The following is a 21,403-nucleotide window of genomic DNA, read 5'->3' as shown; positions in this document are numbered from 1 at the left end:
TTGCTATTTTCCGGACTGGCATGCAATAAAGTAATACGCGGTTTTTACACCAAGAGCGCTGATGGAATTACTTTCCAAAACATTTTTTTTATATTTTTATTTAATTTTATATAAAACACTTCTATAAAGAAGTAATTAAACATTCAGAATTGTTTTTAAAACAGGGAATAAGTCTAAGCAATTCCATTTTATCTTCGATCAATGCTGTGAAGTTGAATAATTTTCTTCAGGAGAGACCTTTCTCTTTTGGAGGTTATGTTTATTGTTTTTATTGGAAAAAGTTTTCTGGATTTGAATTTCACGAAAATCCGTGGTACTTGAAATGGATGGAACAGTGAAGGAGGGAATTAACAAGAATAATGATAAGAACAAGATAGATAAAGCTGCACAGGTAGAATGTTGATGGGTTATTCAGCATTAAGCAAACTGACACTTTGACCCTTTCCCCAGGACGCAAATAGCACGGTTCAGGACAATCTATCACAATCCTATTCCGGTTCAATGAGTGAGAGTATAATTGGATATAGAAGTGATGAGAAGGCCGTGGAGTTCTTTGAGAATCTAGAGGCAAAGCATCATAGTGTTCTTCCGGAATACCTTAAAAATCTGATTTTTCTCAATGGTTTCGGATCATTTGAGACCTTTGGGAGTATCCAGGAGGAGGATTTGCCGGAAATGGAGAGAATGTGTCGAGAGGAAATGTCACAATATTGTCCTCATACTTCGGAATACTTTTGCTTTTTCTCGTCCTGCATTCAGCATTTTAAGATTCCCATTGGGCATCGTAAGCAGCTTTTCAGGCTCATTTGTAGCCCTAGGGAAGATGTTGAAGACTCTACTGAAGAAACAGTGGAGCAGAAGATGCCTCAGAGACATTCTCAGGAATCCCAAGATCCTCTGCTTTTACCACTTTTAGTGTCTAACATTGATTGTGCAGAGATGGCAAACAAAATCAAACAATCCATTTATGGCCTACTTGAGAAGACAAATCTGCAGAATTGCCTGGACCAGGAACTTCAGGTCAATGTCCATTTGGAAGAGAATGACGTGGTGTCGAGTGTTTACTGTACCATCTGCAGCAAATTCATCAAATTGAGCCGGGATCGTCGAAGAGGTCGCAAAACTGGCATTCCTTTAATCTCTGTATCAAACTTCGTGGGGCATATCAAGAGACATCATCAGAACAACGAAATAGGGATCCTCCGGGAGGAAGATTCGACCAGTTCCGATGCAGACCGGAAGCGCCGGAGAGTAAACAAAGATGAAACGATTGATTTTGTGGATGTAAAGAATGAATCTGAGGAATGGTGAAGCAATAACTTTGTCCTAAAATTTTTTTTTATGAAAAGTAAAAGAAAAATTGTGACTTTGATAGATGGAAATCTTACAATAGAGCCTTATTTTTATTATAAAAAATAATTTACAATTTTTTTTGTAGTTTTGTGTATCTGTTTTTCAATTTAATATTTTTTTTTAAATCCCACCTAAACAACAATTTACGTGTATTTTTTTCTTCTCTTTAAACTCCAAATATTTTCCAACATGATGCATGTGTACAAAACTGGATTCACAATATTTTTTTTCTTTTGTGTTTTAAAAGCATAAAATTGTAAAAATGAATGTTTCTTTTTATCTCGGTAAAAAAGCAAAAAAAAAACTAGTCAATTTTTTTCTTCGCTAAAAGAGGTTTTCTTTCTACTTTCACACTTAGGAGATTTTTTTTCTTTAGAAAATTCTTCTTCAACATCAATGGATTCATTTTCTTAAAGTTTTCTTAATTTTTTTTTTGGCTATTCCCACACAAAAAGATTGCACTTCCTGTCGATTTCCTCCTATTTCTTTTTTTTTTAAATGCTTCTTACACATCAATCTCAACATCACTCTGTTCCATATCGTCCTCTTCTGAGGGCTGCCCACGAGAGTCATCGTCTGTCAGCAGGGAATCCTGGGAATCGACAATTTCCTCTGCAAAAACCGCATTCAACAGGCCATAGTTGTCTTTAAGTGCGTAAGTTGAGGAAGATGTTGAGCTTGAACTGGCTGAGGAAATTGAAGAGATTGACGATGATGAAGTAGCTGGAGTTTCGCTCATTAAAATTGCAGGGACAGTCGTTGAAGCTGGTGACAGACTCCCCGAGTACACGTTCAACACTAACCAGAAAATTTTAGTTATTAATACTTCCTGGCAAAATATTCTTTTACCTAAATTTGTTGCTATTTTCTTTATACTCGAATATATTTAATAGCTTCAACATTTTACTGCTCGAAATCAAAGAGAGATAGCAGTTCTGTAATCCACTCTATTTTCAACTTGTGACACGGCTAGAGGCCAAACGGTAAAAAGTAATCTACTATCGGACTTCGACGACCCCTCCATAAGTTAACATTAGGGCAGAATCACATTGACAGTAAAATGCTCGCCGTAGCCTCACCGTATTTCGTTAATATACGCATTTCCATTGTATTTCTTACGCAGATTCTCAATTACCGTGTTACAATATCTCATACTCGGTGGCACTAGGTGAAAATAATATAAGAAAATTGAAGAAATAAAACGGAAATTTGATAAACGATGAGCAAAGAAAACTACGATTAATTTCTCTTACGATTAATTTCTCATGTTTGAAAACCATTTCAATGTCGAATTTTCGAAAATCAAAGTTTAACCACTTTATCTCAATGCTATATCTCTATATATGCTATACCGTCGTTGCGGGTGACTTTGCACTCGGGGGGTGACTTTGCATTCTGTTGTTCGCGAGACTTTCATTAATTCTAGAACTTATTGATAGTCTTCGTCGATCTGGTCTACCATGTCAAAGTATATAGGGATATGTTATGTATCAAATAAGGTACAATGATCCTCAAAAGGATTCTTGTAGTTTCAGTAATAGTCAATGAAATCCTAGTATAGGTATTTTGTTAAAAAACAACTCCGTGAAAAAGTTATCTGGAGGTGCAATTCTAAAATCAATTTCAGAGTAGTAAATAGCCCAAATCTATTCTAAATTTATCTGGTTAGAACAATCCACTTCGATTTTGTTAATTGATTTTATTAAAATAATTTTTTTCACAATTATCTTCCTAAGAGCGCATGATTTATGTTATAAAATTGCATATAATGATCTTTCTAAAGCTTTATTATAGAAGTATTTGGCTTAAAATTATCCATTTTTTTGATAATTTATGATAAAATGACCGAGATCTACAAGATGGTATGGTCGCCATCTTGATTTGACGTTTCTGTCCGCCATTTTGAATATCTGTCAAAACAAAAATCTCATCCGATTGAGCTGAAATTTTTATATGTTCAAGCTGATGTCAAGGCCTTTTCAGAACATATATAAAGTAAAATGTAGGTCAAGCGATTGTCTGGATGCAAGGGCTCTAAGTTCAAAATTTTGACATTTTCATGAATACACAGAACTACCGGGAGCTTCTTTTATCGAAACCATCACAAAAAAGGCAGCGGTATCGTTAGGCGATGAGATCTAATGAACAAACAAAAAGAAAAGTAATGTTTTTGTTTATAACAGCGAAAATTATTTGAGTATATGAAAAACTGTTTTTGCAAAGAAGAAAAAAGGAAATAAATAAATAAATGCACTTTTCGTTTATTTTTTTAATTATGTAAGAGTAAATAAATAAGTAAAATAAAAGCCTCAGCCATTTTCTATGGTTACTGAGGCATATTGTTTAGGTTTTAAAATTCAAAATTAGGAAACAAAGATCGCTCAAATATGAATATTTCAAAATTTTAAACTTTGAGCCTCTGTATCTAGGTAAATACTTGACGTAGACTGGAACATAGATACGTTTTGAAAAGGTCTTGACATCAGCTACAACATACTAAAATTTCAACCCAATCGGACGAGTTTTAGGTTTTGACAGTTATTCAAAATGGCGGACAGAAACGTCAAATCAAGATGGCGACCACGTCATCTTGTAGATCTCGTGCATCTTACCCTTAGATGTGAAGATCTTCATTGTCGTTTATTATCAGAAATTGTTGATTTTTTAGTATTTATTAAAAAGTGCAAAGTCACCCGCACCTTATCCCCAGTGCAAGCCTTTTTTCTTGATTTTTTTAAACATAGTAAAATTTTATAAAATTAATGCTAGTGGCACAAAATCCATTGATTAAAAACTGAATACAAATAATTTTACTCAAAAACCCCCCTCCCTTCACTTTAACTGACCGTTTTTAGAGGGTAAAGTTGAAAAACAGTGAAAAAACGTGCAAAGTCACCCGCAACGACGGTATCTCAAAAGCATTTTCACATCATTTACCGTTTTTTACTTCTCAACCAACTATAACCGGTTTTCAAATCACTCATAAGACTCAAAACATTGACCAAAATATCTTAGGAGTAATGCATTGAATGCAATTGATTTACGGATAAGAATTTGTTATCAGGTATGAACCGGTTGATAACCAATTAGAATTATTTCAGGCTTGTCAGGAATTCCAAGATCTTTCCGACGAGCCCAAAAAAAGAATAAAAAAGATAGCATTCAGTTGAGAAATGCGCTCTATTTAAGCCCTTTTTAACCTTTGACATTGGAAAACCGTTATAAGGAATGATTAAACGGGATTACGTATAACAGACCTTATAATTTTCGCCTGGAGAATCTCTAAAACATATCTAAAAATGAAAAAAAATCGCATGACGCGGAAAGGGATGGAGGAAAATGAGGGCATATTAATGGTCACAGGGCGACTTATGGAGTGGTTCCTTGGAAAATCTCAAGTCGCTATCTCTAACCGTTTGGGCTCTTTGCGTGGTAAGGGCCGGACTGACAGACGCACACAGATGGTAGCATGATGTCAAAAACTCTAAAGTTCAGATTTCCAAAATTCTACCAAAACATAACTCATTTAGACGGTAAAGAAGTCAAATATTGTAACTAAAAATCGAGGGATTACTGCTCTATCTGTAGAGTTCGAGCAGTAAAATAGTAAAGGGATATTTAGATGTTATGAAATATCGTGGGGTTAGAGCCCTAATAGACTCAGGCTGATCCTCCAGAATATTTAGCTTATAAAATTGGACAGTAATGGATTAGGTGAAGAAAATTTGTGCAAAGTATCTCTAATCGATGATCTTAAGCCCGCAGTGTAAGACAATTTAAGAAAAATCTTTACTGCAAAATTTTACAGGCTAAATATTCTCGAGGATCAGCCTGGGTCTATTTGGGCCCTTAGGGACTAGGTCCAAGTAGAGTCATGGCTCAAACAGACTTGAACGAAGTGCTTGGAAATCTCCTTTGCTCTCTTTTGCTTTCGTCCCTGTATCTTCAAAAATACTTCCGATTCGCTTCTGAACTTTTTGTAGTCTACTAATTGTCTAACTTTTTGTAATTAAAAATAAAATAGGCTTCTTTGACTTTGAAATTCAGTGTAAGGCAGGCCCTAAGCCCTCAGTGCTCTATGAGATATGAAAGTGTTAAGGGGGTGGTTTAAAGTGTTTTCGGATCAATTTTATGTTATTTAGGGGAACCTGGGGCAAAATGTAACAAGTGGAAATTTAAAATATTCAATGCTAAAATCGTTTGACACTTAAAACATTGTCCATAGATAGACTTTATGGTCTACTTAGATATAATAATAATAATTATTATTATTATATATTTATTCACAAAATTAGGAACATCCCTTTTACAATTGTGAAAGAAAAAGAGAAAAAAAAATGAAAATAAAAAAAAGAAGTTAACAAATTCAGGAGTTTAAATTTAAGCATGAATAATAAGAAAAAAGTAAAGAAAAATACCTAAGCTTCTCAGGCTTCGTTTTGAAAAAAAATCTAATGGAAGCAGCAGAAGAGCGTCTATCGTCATTCGGGACACTATTAAAACCAGTGACGCCTTTAACGAACAGAGTCCTGTAAAGACAGTCACTGTTCGCTTATTAAGCACCAATAGTCCCCGAACCCTGGCTGACACCCCCCCCCCCTAACTAGAAGACTCGACAGGTACTCGGGACATCCAGAAATAAATAACAGGAACAGTACAGCTCTCATTTTCAAAAGTGTTGTTAAATCACATCCAATAAAAAAGTTTCTATATGGAGTCATGCGATCCCGGCGACATAACCCTGTTTGCAATTGTCAAAATTTTGATTCTGAATGGTAATTTGGAAAAGTTTCATAAAATGCTAAAACTCCTTAGCACACATCGATTTCATATGACTGCCACTAGGGGCACTAAAATCGAAAGGTCGTTTTTCGAATATTCGATGTCGAATATTTAACGATTCGATTTTTCGATTTTGACTAAATTTTAGTATGTTCTAGCTGAGGTCGAGACGAGACCTTTCCAACAAAGGGGGCGAACGGGGCGAACTAATGTCCCGATTCTTACTCGATCGGAGGTATATTCGAAAATAACTTCAGAAGATTTTATTTTCGGTGTTTGTTTATAAATATCATAATTCTATGAAATTTCAATTATGTTGTACCTGAGATTGAGGATTGAGGTCTATCTAACGATACATCGGTCGTATCGACACCAATTCATCTCAATGCAATGTACAGTACACCCCGACCTTTATTATGTCAAAATTTCCGAACTATTTTTTCTGTATTCAAAATATTTGAAATGGAAACCTAGAATAAGCTTACAATAGCTGTGATTCTTTACAAGCGACCTGCAAATGCGTGAAAATTCAATTCTGAATTAAATTTTGGGAGTAAATCCTCGTGTAGAGGCGATATTTTTCATTTCTCCCGTCGAGATCACCTTTTTGATCAGGAAAATTTCATGAAGTCGAAATTCGAATCTCTTTCTCACGCGCTTTGCATATATCTGTCTCTTTCTTTCGCACTCTTCTTCTTCTTTTGAACATCACAATAAAATCGATTTAGCTCAATCGATTTTAAAGTGCGAAAGAATGAGATAGACATATGCAAATCTTTTGAGAAAGAAAGGGACACAAATTTTGATCTCATGAAATTTTACCGATCTAAAAGTGTGCCGGAGCTTTATTCCCAAAATTCAACTCACAGCCGAATTTGCACGAATTTCGAGTTCCAAGCAATCTGAGGTGCCTGTAAAGGATCTCAGATACCATAATACGGGCTTCAAACCTAAGGCTTAGCCATCTGGCTTAAGTCCTCTAATTCCTTATTGTGGCATCCGAGTGGAAGTAATAGCTGGTTGGTTTGGGGTGAACTGAACTGAACGTTTATTTCTTCCTGGGTTTATATACAATTCTGATCCTAACATCAGGACCGCTACTTCATAGTCCTGATGGACTTTGCCACCTCTTTGTGGGTATTCTCCAATGGATGGTACATTGGACCCATCTTTGTCTCATACATTTCATTTCCCCCCTTTTAGCTAAGACTTACAATTCAAAATCATGCAACTACTTCAAAAATAATAAAATCTATATATCAAATGATAATTTCTTCTGTATGCGTTTGGATCGCCTTAAGGTGGGAGTTGAAACATCATCTGCTATTCGCCGTCTTCTTCTGCGTTGTACAGGTGTTCTTGTTGTCAAAGGCGGTGTGTGAAAGTCATCCTGATTGTCTGACACAGGTGTCTCATGGTGAGCTTGGGGCTGCGGTGGAAGACCATCCAGGAACCTTACTCGTTTTATAAAGGGTTTTATTTGGTCCCGATGAACCTTCTTAAGAGTTCCACGGATGTCTATCTGATAGACTGTCTTGCTGAGCCGTTTCTTCACCTTCGCTCGCGCCCATTGCTGTCCAAGAGTATGGAAGTATAGAACTTCTTGACCTTCCTCCAGACTTCCATTATGTTCTTGCTTTCCTTTAGACTCCTTGACTTCTCGCCTGTCTCTAGAATCTTTCACAGATCCTCTTGAGGACTCCTTCACGGGCCTCTTAATTTTCGGCTTGCACTGCTTCTTTTGCTCTGCATCTTCTCCCCCTCTGTTAAGCATTGTCATCAATGTTCTCGGGCGGAAGTTTAGTGCCAAATTATTTGGCTCCACCCCGGTCACCGTGGATGGCGTATTATTGTGCCTGAACAGAAAAAAGGATATTCTTGAACTCAAAGTCTTGAATTTTTTGCTGCCATCATGAAGGTATTTTTTAAATGCTTTTTTAACGGTTTGCACCGCTCGTTCTGCTGCTCCATTTGATTGAGGATGGTAAGGTGGAGATGTCTCGTGCAAAATTCTATTCGCAGAACAAAACTTTGCAAATTCCCCAGACTGGAAAGGACTGCCATTGTCAGATACTAATTTATAAGGAAGTCCATATATAGCAAAATTGCTTTGTAGAGCCTCAATCGTTGACGATACATCAGTCTTTTTCATGTATTTAACGTCTATTAACTTAGTAAAGTCATCTACGATTATGAGGAAATTTTTCCCTTCCAAGTGGAAAAAATCAATGTGGACTCTCTCGTAAGGATACTTAGTATCAGACCACTTCGACAACGTCACGTTACGAGGTTTTGGCGCAATAACCTGGCATGTTTCACACACGCGAGTAACCTGCTCAATCTGACCCTCCAATCCTGGCCACCAAACACAGCCTCGCGCAATCGCCTTCATTCTCACGATACCATCATGGCCCTCATGGATGAGCTTTAAAACCCTATCTTGCAAATTTTTAGGCACAACAATCCTTTGTCCAAGATAAATTATATTTTCATTCACAGAAAATCCATGTCTAAATCTGATAAATGGCAATAATGCCTCGTCTTTATTTAAAATGTGCTGTGGTGGGAAGCCATTGATAACATAGTCACGAAGTTTTATCAACACAGGATCGCGTAGTGATTCATCACGAATCTGCTTTTCATCAAGCGCGATTTCTCCTGCTGTGTCTACAAAACTCACTAGCAAATGATTTACTCCAGTCGATTCACTCGATGGGAATCTCGACAAAAAATCGGCATTACCGTTAAGAATTCCCTTCTTGTACTTAATGTCAAGATCATACATTCCCAAAAACACAGCCCATCGTTGAATTCTAGCCGCAGCAACTGCCGATTGTTTACGATCACCGCCAAACAATTCGCGAAGACATTGATGATCCGTAAATACCGTAACTTTTCGGCCATAAATGTATAAGTGGAACTTTTTCACCGCGAAAACCAAGGCCAAAGCTTCACGCTCAACAATTGAATAATTTTTCTCGCTAGGAGAAAGGGTAGATGAGACCATTAAAATTGGCTTTTCACACCATCAACAATGTGGCTTAATACCGCGCCTACGCCCTGCCCACTCGCATCTACGGAAATAATTAACGGCAAGTCAGGATTGTAGTGGGTTAACAAATCATCTTCTTTGAGCCAATTTTTGCTGTCTTGAAACACCCTCTCCAGTTCCTCATTCCATTTAAACTGTTCACCAGATTTCAACAAGGTATATAGAGGAGCAAGTTTCATGGACAAATTCCTAATGAATTTTCCATAATAAGACAACAACCCCAGGTAAGCCTTGAGTGACGTCACATCTACTGGACGGCTTGCCTTCCTAATCTCCTCGAGCTTTTGTGGAATAGGTTTCACACCTTCACCACTCAATATATGGCCTAAAAATTCCACTTCTTCCTTATAAAAAACACATTTTTTACGGTTAACCTTGACATTGTAAGATTCCAATCGCTGGAGCACTTTTATCAAGTTATCGTGACATTCTTCTAACGTGCTACCGCCAACGATAATATCATCAATGTACGCGGCTGTCATTGGCAATCCGTGAAGGATACTATCAATTGTCTTTTGGAAAATTGCCGGTGAAGAATTTAACCCAAAAATTAGTCGTGTGAACTGGAAAAGTCCCAAGTGCGTGTTTATTGTTAAAAATTTCTGACATTCCGGGATCACCTCTAATTGCTGATACGCACCCGTTAAGTCCAAGACGCAAAAATATTTCGCTTTCGTCAACTTATTGAAAATCTCTTGCAGGGTAGGTAGAGGATAGTGGGCTAATTCCACTGATTTATTGATCGTCACGGAACAATCAACGCATAAACGAATATCACCATTTTTCTTGGGCACAACGACTATCGGACTCGCCCAGTCCGCGTAATCTACCGACTTTATTATCCCCACATCCTTCAAACGGTCCAACTCAGCTGCTACTTTGTCGCGTGTACCATAGGGAACAGAGTAAGGTTTGTGAAAAACAGGGATGGCATTATCTTTCATCACGATTGAGGCTTTATGCCCTTTAATTACCTCTGTCTCACTAGGCTTAAAAACACTCGAAAATTGCTTTATGATCGCATCTTCACGAAAGACTTGATTAATCCCACATTTATTCATAAACGCATCACGCCAGTGGGGAAACATCTGATCAATCCAGTTTCTCCCACAAAGAGGAATAAATGCTCTGGGACTTCGGAACACCACCAATGGCATATTTTGATAGTGCCTTCTCTTACCATCGATCACCGAAACAAAAGCAATTTTTATTAGCCCTAACACACTTAATCTGTTTCCCGTCACAACATTGAGATTCAACTCACAATTTTGCAGTGGGCAATTATGGAAATATTTTTTGTACAAATCTTCATGAATACAAGAGACACAAGCACCCGAATCAATCTCATATTTTATCTCTGTATCACAAGCAACGGTGGTTAAAAATTGAGCTTTAGGGGGTTTCTCAACTGAGACATTTATGGTACTACTCACAGAATTTATTTCCCCCAGCAGACGCTCTTCCTCCTCCAAATCACAATTAAGGATGGCTTCCTCCGGCATATCCTCATCCAGGAGTTTCTCCACTTCACGTAGCTCCTTTTCTGAGCTGGAGAAGACGCTGCGCACCACCACACGTTGACTTTCACAGCCATTCACTGCACTGCACTTTTTAGTGCGGCCATCTGGAAGATCACCTTCCTGGCTCTTTGCACTTTTCTTCCCATTGCCACTGCCACCATCACGAACACTGATACTCCGCTCACTCCCAATTCGCGGGTTTCTCTCCGGGTCCACTTTCACGACCACGCTATTGAGAAACATTGAGGAGATGTTATCCTCACGCTCGCTATCACTCGACTGGTCAGTGCGGTCAGTGTGGTTCACTCTCGAACGGGACTTCTTTTGAGGGCAATTATATGCATAATGGTTTCCCCATTTTTGGCAATGATAGCATTGTACTTCCCTCTTTTTCTCTCGTGACATTGACCCACTTCTGGAACTGGACTCCTGCCTTTGACTTTGACCAGCTGATCGACGCCTCTTTCTCCCGCCGGAATCTCTCCCAGAAGAACGCCCAGCTGATCGATCCCTGTGCCTTTTTCTACCAACAAAGTTCACCTTTGTGGTTTTCATGAGCCCAACACTAGAGCTGGTAAGCTCTGCGGCTAAAGCACTTTTTAGAGATTCATCGAACCCTTTATCCAGAGAAATGAGCTTTTCCTTGATGCGTTCATTTGATAAGCCCATCACAAGCCTATCACGAAGCGCCCAGAGAAGGAACTCCCCAAAATCACAAGTCTCTGCCAGGGTCTGCAGAGCCATCACGAACTCTGAGATCGTTTCTCCCTCCAGTTGGTCACGCTTGTAGAAAACAAACCGCTCGCCAATGATGCTTCTTTTTGGCGCAAATTTTCCCTTTAGCACCTCAATGATCTCCGTGTATGTCTTGGATCTCACAGCCTCTGGATATATTGCAGCCTTGAGAGTCTTGTAGGTCTCCGCTCCCACAAAGCTTAGGAAAATCGCGCATTTCATGCGATCTTCTGAGACTGAGTTCATATAGAACAAGTTCTCAATCCTCTCACAATACACGTTGAAATCACCATCTGCGGAAAATTCTTCGATTTGCCCCACCAGAGGTTTGTTGAAGCCCGATGCAGCTGACGCAGTCTCTGTCGCGGAATTTGCCATCACGCACGAGATTCACTCACGAACTTTTTCTTCAAATTTTACACTTTTTAGACTTTTATTCTCGTCGCCAAAATGTGGCATCCGAGTGGAAGTAATAGCTGGTTGGTTTGGGGTGAACTGAACTGAACGTTTATTTCTTCCTGGGTTTATATACAATTCTGATCCTAACATCAGGACCGCTACTTCATAGTCCTGATGGACTTTGCCACCTCTTTGTGGGTATTCTCCAATGGATGGTACATTGGACCCATCTTTGTCTCATACATTTCACTTATTTGGCAAGATTTTTTAGGAAATTGTTGTTTAGGATTGAATATTAATGACAAATATTCTATTAGATTTTGAAAAATCAATAAAATGGCTTGTTATTTAGATTTTTGAGATCTTTGGGAACTGGGCTAAACCCCCAGTCTGAAGCCGGCATAAGCTTATCTGAGCTTATCACCGATTTTCATTTTTTTACGAAAATCAAATTTTTTAAATATTTAACGAATTTAAAATAATTTTTCCTACCTTGAATGTTCCCTTGGATGCTGGTGGATGTGAAGACAACTGGACTGGGTGGATTGTGGTCAATGGTGCATTCCTGATCGATCGTGTGAAAAGTTTCCGTAGACTGGCCACTGAAGTCAGGCATTGATGTTGCTGCATCTAGACTCAGCTCGAGATTTTCCAGTTCTGGGATCCTCGGGCGCACTTTGAAGCCATCCGGCCTGTGAGGATTCCGGCAACCGCGACATTTGCAGTCCAGGCATGCTTTGGACTCTACATAGCACGGACACCGTTGTCCACAGCAAGTCAGCTTTCCCGGCGTGGCTGTTGCATTTCCACACCGGCAGCCCTTGCGCTTTGCGGCTGCTTTAGCCGCGGCGGCAGCTGCCTTTGTCGTAGCCTGGGACATTTTGATAAGTTTATTGCAAAGTTGCCCTTCGGATTGACCTAGTATTGGAGGGAGGTATTCTTGAAAACTAACCTGTAGAGGCTTCTTGAAGCACGGCAGGGTGGCCTTAGGCGGGAGGATCTGTTGGGGATCTGGTGGAGGAGGCGGTGGAGCGGGTGCCGGTTCAGCTGTCTTACGCTTGATGGTTATCTTGTTGCCATTTCCCGCATACAAGACCGAGTACATGGCTGAGCCATTTGACACTGTCTTGATGGCTGGCTGTACGGGAGGAGTTGGGATTTGGGGCCGAGTACTGGGCATTGAGGGTGCCGTAGTGACAGTCGAGGGACAAACACTGACTCTTTCGACCACTTTACTTGTCTCCCGAATGGTCGATGGGGCTGGGATGGAAGTATAGAGACAGGGCAGGATTGAATAGGCGGATTTGGTTAGTCCAGCTGTACTCTTGAAATTGTCCTGAAACCGCACACCTTCCTCAATGATGTCAATTAAACTGGTACCAGCACTATTTCCATTAACCATTGATGCTGCCTGAAGCTGCTTCTGCATATTCTGATAGATTCCCGAGGATTTGATATGCTCACACAGGCTTTTGTAGCACTGCAGCAGGATCCTCAACTGAACATTTTCCTCATACTTCTGATACTCCCTGCACCAGGTACAAGATGGCTTTAGATTCTTCCTTCCGCCAATGCACATCTTACACTCATGGTGCTGGCATGGAGAGTCAGGGGAATAGGGTTCCATCAGGAGATTGCCGCAGACGCAGCATGATAGAGATTGACGTAGATAGGGAATGAGCCTAAAAAGGTCTCCCCAATTCTGCTCCAATGCGTCCGTTTGAAAGACAAGACGCGACACAGATACATATAGACTTGTGGGATTCATACTTGGAATTTATCACACCACAAACAGCCCGCTGGAAAAGAGCCGGATACCCTCCAAAAAAAAAAAACTGACAAATTGTCCGGGACTCAGCCAAAACAAACAAACACGCTTTTACGCATTTTCTATACTTTTTTGCACAATCTCACACTGCAGTCCAGTGGAATGCATTGCTATGCCACGGAAAATACACTTTTACAGTGGAAAATTGCGAGAAAACCCTCGAAAAATCACAAAAAGCACCTCAAACAACAGCTATTTTTTATGTAAATAAATAGACACATGTCAGAGTGGAGGGGAAGCAGCGCAGCGACTACAGCGCCAAACGGTATTCGTAGGTACTATAAATTTAAATTCAAATTTTTTAGTATGCATCCGGCTCCCAGGGAGGTAATCATTGAAGGAAGAAATATCCTACTCTTGGGTCTCTAGGTAAGTAAATTAGTAAAATTGGTATATAGTAAGGTAGGGTAACCGGATCGTTTTCCGAAGAGTGCTACTTAAACGCTTATTTTGAACTGATGAAAGTCTTTTTTACATCTTCTAAATCCATAGAATTATTCACTGTTTCATTCAGAAACATAATATAAAAAAAATTATCAAAAAATATTAAAGAAAATTTATAAAATAATTATAATACTGAAATAAGTCAGCATGCACTAACTCGATAATTCACTTTTAATTAAACCTTTGGATTTAAAATACTTTTTTTACAAGAAAAAAACAATAAATACAGTAGACTCTCTCTCAATCGGGAATATGGGGCAAAATGTCATCCGGTTTAGCGATAGAATTGAGCGTCAAAGCCTTTGTAAATTCCACAAAAAGCGCTCAATTATAAAGAATCACGATAAAATAGGAAGAACTACAGCGAATTTGAGCGAATTAGCTTCATAATTAAACGTGAAAATTGTCAACAAAATTTGGCGCCCGATTGAAAAAGAGCCGATTGAGTGAGAGTCTACTGTATACAGTAGACTAGAGTCTTCTACAGTAGACTCTCACTCAATCGGCTCTTTTTCAATCGGGCGCCAAATTTTGTTGACAATTTTCACGTTTAATTATGAAGCTAATTCGCTCAAATTCGCTGTAGTTTTTCCTATTTTATCGTGATTCTTTATAATTGAGCGCTTTTTGTGGAATTTACAAAGGCTTTGACGCTCAATTCTATCGCTAAACCGGATGACATTTTGCCCCATATTCCCGATTGAGAGAGAGTCTACTGTAAATTCGAACGCTCAGGGGGAATTTTTGACATTTCTCACCTCCCAAATTCGAACGATTTTTTCAAAACCAACGAAATTTATGTGAGATTAAATTGTACTTTGAATTAAATTCCCGTACTTTCTCACAAGTTTTAGTGGTAACATATAGGTACTTCCTTTTATTTTACACGATCATAATGTATGTAAACATTCAGGAAGAAGTACATAAATAAATATGATTTTCAATCATCCAGGAATACAAATTTTTTAACATCCCACAATTGACATTTTGAATCCAAACGTCGTTCGAATTTGAGAGATTCAGATTTAAGAGACTCTACTGTAAATGTTTTCAATCAATCAGAGGGGGAATTCTGTAACACTGTGAAGTGATCACCTGTCAAAATTGGTGAACGCTTCACTAAAAGGATAGCAAAAGAGATTCTGTGACTGTGACTTACGATAGCTGATCGGAAACGATCACTTTGAGGTTATGTGTTTCACTTTGTCGGTGAAGCCAGTGAAAATTTTTTCCATACACAGCTTGAAAAATAACACTACAGTAAAACCCCGCTATAGGTCATTGTCCTATAGCCCACAATTTATCGACCGTTGATTTCAAAACACTGATTTTAAGTTAGGTTATGTTTTTTTTTTATTTAGGTTATGTTTGCAATGTTGTCATAATTATTTTAATATTTTTGGCAAACTTTATTGAGTAGTTGAGATAATTGTGATCCATAATGAAGAGAACGAGGGCAAGTACCACAATCGTAAAGAAAGTAGAAGCCGTCGAGCAATGTCAATACTAAAAGTCCTAAAAGTCGTTGATAATTTTAAAAAATGACCTGGACTATAGTGCGACTCAAGTGTCAAATCTGGAACCAAATATTGCCTATAGCGAGGCTCTACTGTAATACAGTAATCGAGAATTTGCGTAAAAGTTGCAATGAAAATGCGTTATCCGGATGATTGGGAGACAATATGACAGATGTCCGTTTCGTACTCTGTATGGATTTTTTGAATTTGTTCAACATATCGAAAATATAATACATTTTTTTTGTAGAATTAGAATAAAAGTTTTAAAGAAGATTAAAAAGACATAATTAGTGAATTCTATGCTATTATACTTAATTTATTAAAAAGCCCGTGATATAGATTTTGAAAATGGTATGTACACTTCCCTTGAGGACAACAGGGTCATATATGACCCGGGGTTTTTCTGAGTTTTCACGCAATGGAAAATTTTTTTCCTCTCCGAACTATTATATTTGATCATAAAGCATTAGGAAAAACTAAATTTTACATGAATTCATCTCCTGAATAAAAGTGCGACGCGAAAGAGTTAAACAAAAACATCACAGGATAATTCATTTTCATTGCTGAACACACATGTCCATACATGTCCTGAAAATTATTTTAAATGTAACCATTGATAACTCGTCCGGATTACGCCAATCCGGATTAGAGAGCGGGCACTGTACGGTGAGGCTACGCCGAGTATTTTATTGTCAATGTGATTCAGCCTATTCGTTTCTTATTCTGAATGATCGAAATATTGGTATGTACAAAAATCCATTTTAATTAGTAAAATTTGAACATTTTGATTTTTGCAGTCTTCTTCTTCTTTTGAACATCATACCAAATTGAATTTAGTTTATTGAAAATTTAGTTTATTTTCATTTTATTGAAAATTTTTCGCTCGATTGAGCGAGAGCCTACTGTAAATAGTTTTTTTTTGTTACATCTTTTTAAGGAGTGTTGTTTGAAACCTTGTAGATGGTTTATCGTCTTCATTTTCTCTAAAATAATTCTTAATACATTTTTAAATGAATAAAAATGTAGACATAGCTTCGGTGGCCTATTTGGGCCACCTTCATTTTCATAGTTCCTTGCAATTCCGGAATTCTTCCAACGTCTTTTTCACATCATATCGTTCGTCAAAGCGATATTTTTTGCATTGTATAATCTCTAGATAGATTATGCAAAAACTAAGAATTCATGGAAATTTGAGGAACAAAAATAGTGGCCGAAATTGCAAGCTGGCCGGAATTTGGTACACTTACCCTACCATTTTTCATTTTCCTTCACCAATTTTATCACAATACCTGCCAATAAAATAGAGACATCTTAATGGAAATACAATGATCTATTCCAAATTAAGAATTTACATAAATATAAAACTATTATTTTATTATTTTTCTCATTTACATTGTTTATTCAATGGTAACATCCACAAATAGCCAGAACAATTGGAGTAATGAATTCAGGGAGTATACCTTCATTGTTGAGGAATTCACATGCATGGCAACAAAATTGATCCTTTACCTGGGTAATGAGGCCTATATCGAGTCCTAAAAAAGATTCAGTGATCACTATCTGTAGGGATTCTTCCGAAATGTTTCATTTTTAGTAAAACCTGGAACTGGCAGTCCTCCACTTCCTATACTGTCGCAATTGTTACGGCCTTTATGTGGTTGTTTTTTAGACAATTTTCTGGCTTCAATGGTCACACTTAGGACCAGAAACAGGACAAATGCACACAAAAGTATTTTCATCTTAAACTCTTAAACCTCTTAAACGTATCTTTGTAACTTCAACTGAACACTGATAGATTATTAACTTCCACAAAGGTTTTTATACAACAAACAGAAAAAGAAAGGTCAAAATATTATTACAAATACTTTAAGAATTTTCAATAAATTTGATTTATGGACAAAATATAAATTTTCAGACTGCAATAAATAAATGAATGAAATGAATTTAAAGCACTCTGATGGCATTTGATAAGAAAACTTTTAATGGATATGTTTTATTCTTTATTTACTGAATGTATTTACATTATAAGAAATTTGAGACAAAAAACCACAATAAAAGGGGTGATCGAATGGCAAAGCGTCCCTTGCTTTACGACATACTTGAACTCGTGACTTGGATGCTGTATAGAGGGAAAGGCTTTCAGGTTTTGAACACACTCTGGCTTCGAACACTTCATATTTTTCCCATATTTTTTAATAAATCTTTGTCTATGGCAATATTTTTATAGCTAACATGTTTCACATTTCTTAAAAAAATAAATTAAATTCATTAAAGGAATATGGGGAAAATATGAAGTGTTTGAAGGCAGAGTGTGTACGAAGCCTGAAAACTTTTCCCTACCTCAAAAGTAATTTTTAAGTATTTACCATTTACCGATTTGTAACTTATTTGAACCGATTCATAAATCACTCAAATAATCGCCAAAAATATCTGAGGAACAATACAAGAAGTTCCGGCTTCAGTAAAAACGGATTGAAAGAATTTTAAATAAATTGCCTATTATTGGGAGCTCATTTATTAAATAATTTTTAAAATGCCCGTAACTGTATGCAAATATTTTTCACGCTGTAAATTCTAATAGGGGAAAGTGACCATGCTTGATACGATCCAAGCTTAATAATAACTATTTATTTTCTATGTTAATCAATAGTTACGACTTATCGCAATATATTTCAATAGCTGGTGCTAAGCCTCACATTTCCTAAAAAAAATTAGGATCCTAGCTCTTCTTTCCTAGTTTCGGGAAGCAAAAATCAAAAATAGGTCCAAAACTGTAATTTCGATACAGGATATTTCATAAGTATTTCTTAATTAATGTCGCTGTTCAGGAAAACTACTATCATAGGCACATAGAGGGTTCATCAGTATTAATATTTATGTAAAAATATTTTTACTTGGGGACACTGTTTTTGTGGGTGGTGACAAATTCATAAATTCTACTTGTGTCCATCCTATATTCTAAGAAGGGTCCATGAATGATAATTTAATTGTGGCAACTCTATCATTAGATGAGATTCTTTCATAATTACACCCATTGTAATCCTCTAATTTCATCGACAATTGACATAGCCTTCAACCCCGTTGCCTGAATTTTAAGGTTGCAGAGTGACATTTTCATGGACTCTAAGTGAAAAAATGGTTTTCGCTAGTGCCCTAATGTCACAAAAACACGACTTAAAAAAATTACATAAAAGTCATTTTAAAACTAATAACCAGTCGTACAAACGATTTAAGCAGATAGATTAGAGTTCCGTCTAAATATTGATGTGCAATTTTTTGTATCCGGTGAAATTTTTGCAGTGAAAATAGGCCTCCGATTTGTCGAATCAATCATTATACAGGAAGGCCCCGGACCCGACTTGTATAAAAGTCGCCACTGAATTTTCATTTTCTTCTTGAGGAAAATCTAAGGATTTCCAGGAACTATGTGAGGTAGGACTATGAACCTAATAAGTGAGACATTTTTTTGTCATAGTGGAAGAATCGCTTCGGTTTGTGTGTTAATCAGAAAAAAATCACAAACCTTGGACATCATTTTACAGTATCAAGCATGGTCACTTTCCCCTACTGGGAAAATTGGCGCCGAAAATGTTTTGTATACATCACGGCGTTTCCGTAACTTATTCCAAAGACCTCTCCTGTGGGTATGCAATTTTTCTGTTCTACTGAAGTGAATTCTCGGGCTTTTTCGGTCCCGAGAATTTATTTGAAAGCGGTACTCCCTGTATAATTGATTTTCAGGTAAAAGCTACTTATTGGTTCATAACTGGTTTATTCACTTTTAACCGATTGGAACCATTTCAGACTTGTCAGAAATTCGAAGACCTTTCGAATGAGCCCTAACATAATATCACTCGGTTAAGAAATACGTTTTGTGGAGCCTTAATGACTTTTGACATTGAAAAACCGTTATTAGGAATGATTCAACGGTGTTTTCTTATATGAACGCCTGGGTAATATCTAAAACATATTCAAAAATCGAGTAATCCCAGAAAACATGGTTTTGGAAGGGTAAGGGACGGGTGACAAAAAATGTGAATCATGCTAATGGTCCCCGGATCGACTAATGGAGGGCCTCCCGAAGGATTTAACCGTTATCTTTAACTTTTTGTTATATCGTCGGTTGCGTTTACCTCTATCGTATCTGCATTTCTTTTGTGTCAGCATTTGACGCAAGAGGGGACGTCCTGTATTGTAGCTTGCATCGAATGCAGATACAAAACAAATGCAGATACGACAGAGGTAGACGCAACCGACGATATCTAATGGTTTGTGATAATGGCCGAATGAATAAACGGATGGTCGGACAAATAGAGTAATATCAAAAAAAAAACTCAAACTTCACATTTATAAAATTATACCAAAATACGATCCCTTAGGGAAAACATATTTATAACTCAAAAACGAGGGATTATACTGCTCTTTTTCTCTGCAGAGTTCGAGCAATAAAATTCTTAGCATTTCAAAGGATTTATTTTTTTTAATTTCTTGTTTTATTTTTCAATATTCCTGTTTATACATTTCGGGGAAGTTATGAGAGAAAAACAAAGAATAAAATTAAACTAAAAAGGTTCCAGGAAAAAATGAAATTTGTGGAAATTATTGCACCACAATGAACTGGCTGGGGATTTTTCTAGAATTCTATTTCACGTTACTTACATACGTGTTAAAAGAAAGAAAATTTTAAATAACAAAAATAATAGTGAAAGATTGTTTTTTTTATCAATCATAACACTTCTAAATCGCCCAGACAATTATTAAGAGAATAAATCCAACGATTCAACTAATAAAAAAGATCTTTTTGTTGTTTTTATCATCAAAATAGAGCTAGAGCACATACAGTGGCGGCCAAAATAATAGAATCAGCTTCGCAAAAATCACTATTTTACCTTTAGAATTTTGGTTTATTCCAATTCGTTGAAATAATTTTGATATAGAAATGTTCAAATAATTACCTTACGTCAAATGAGTATTGTTTTGGCGGCTAGAGATCTCTATTTTTCACAGAATAGATCAATAGTGAAATTTGGTTTGAACAACACGATAGGACCACTTTCATTTAAATTAAAGAATGTGGTTTATATATCGAATAAGCTTAAATAAAGCCATATTTAGAAACCATAAATGACAGTTTTCCAATTTTTTTTGGCCGAAATGAATTTCACTATTGACGTATTCTGTGTAAAATAGAGACCTCTAGCGGCCAAAACAACCCTTATTCTACGATTCTAATAATTTGAAGATTTTTATTTCAGAATTATATCAACAAATTGGGAAAAAATACAAAAGTTAAAAAAATATAAGCTTTGCAAAGTGATTCTATTATTTTGGCCGCCACTGTAGATTGACTTTACGTTTTTCGCCCGAAAATTAAGAAAAGAATGAGTTCTTTGGAATACGTATTTGACTTTGAGATATAAAATTGTTACATTTCTTACCTTTTGATGATGCTCCATTCAAGAAATAGTTTGTCGTAAATCTCGATTGCAGGTTATTTAGTAGAAAATTAAGAGTTTCGCGATATTTTCCAAATTTTACCATTTTTCTGTCATTTATTTTTTGCTAGCTATTTGGTAATTTTCCTTGAATTTTTAATCCTTCTGGTATATACACACATAGAGTGAAAACAAACGATTAAAATCATGTAAAAAAAATCAACAGAATAAATCTTTTAGAAGTCGAAAGTCATAGAAAATGTCCTGTCTGAAGAGATTTTTCACTCAGCGTCCAAGATGGCGAGCCAAACGGTCAATTTGAATCAAGCACAATCAAA

At 37.0% G+C, this 21,403-nt stretch overlaps 4 protein-coding genes and 1 long non-coding RNA gene across 5 annotated transcripts in view; 2 read left to right on the top strand and 3 right to left on the bottom strand.

The window, feature by feature from the left end:
• Positions 1 to 21,403, top strand: part of LOC129801176 (40S ribosomal protein S12) — a 422,333-nt gene that overhangs the window by 241,981 nt on the left and 158,949 nt on the right. The window lies entirely within an intron of this gene.
• On the top strand, positions 32 to 1,683 carry LOC129801171 (uncharacterized). Its single transcript, XM_055845952.1, has 2 exons — positions 32 to 391; positions 451 to 1,683. Exons 1-2 carry the CDS (start codon positions 323 to 325, stop codon positions 1,309 to 1,311), a joined length of 930 nt encoding a protein of 309 aa, XP_055701927.1. The 5' UTR covers positions 32 to 322; the 3' UTR covers positions 1,312 to 1,683.
• On the bottom strand, positions 1,361 to 13,905 carry LOC129801166 (E3 ubiquitin-protein ligase MSL2). Its single transcript, XM_055845945.1, has 3 exons — positions 12,794 to 13,905; positions 12,334 to 12,712; positions 1,361 to 2,151 (listed from the first exon to the last, which is right to left on the bottom strand). Exons 1-3 carry the CDS (start codon positions 13,607 to 13,609, stop codon positions 1,859 to 1,861), a joined length of 1,488 nt encoding a protein of 495 aa, XP_055701920.1. The 5' UTR covers positions 13,610 to 13,905; the 3' UTR covers positions 1,361 to 1,858.
• On the bottom strand, positions 7,160 to 12,088 carry LOC129801170 (uncharacterized). The gene is made up of 2 exons (XM_055845951.1): positions 10,621 to 12,088; positions 7,160 to 7,991 (listed from the first exon to the last, which is right to left on the bottom strand). The coding sequence occupies exons 1-2, from the start codon at positions 11,818 to 11,820 to the stop codon at positions 7,983 to 7,985; spliced, it is 1,209 nt and encodes a 402-aa protein (XP_055701926.1). The 5' UTR covers positions 11,821 to 12,088; the 3' UTR covers positions 7,160 to 7,982.
• LOC129801178 (uncharacterized) lies at positions 16,942 to 17,413 on the bottom strand. Its single transcript, XR_008751666.1, has 2 exons — positions 17,231 to 17,413; positions 16,942 to 17,165 (listed from the first exon to the last, which is right to left on the bottom strand). It is a non-coding gene; the product is annotated as an uncharacterized LOC129801178 (long non-coding RNA).

This window comes from Phlebotomus papatasi, chromosome 2 (genome assembly GCF_024763615.1).
Source record: "Phlebotomus papatasi isolate M1 chromosome 2, Ppap_2.1, whole genome shotgun sequence".
Taxonomy (NCBI): domain Eukaryota; kingdom Metazoa; phylum Arthropoda; class Insecta; order Diptera; family Psychodidae; genus Phlebotomus; species Phlebotomus papatasi.
This window is presented reverse-complemented; position numbering and strand designations above follow the sequence as displayed.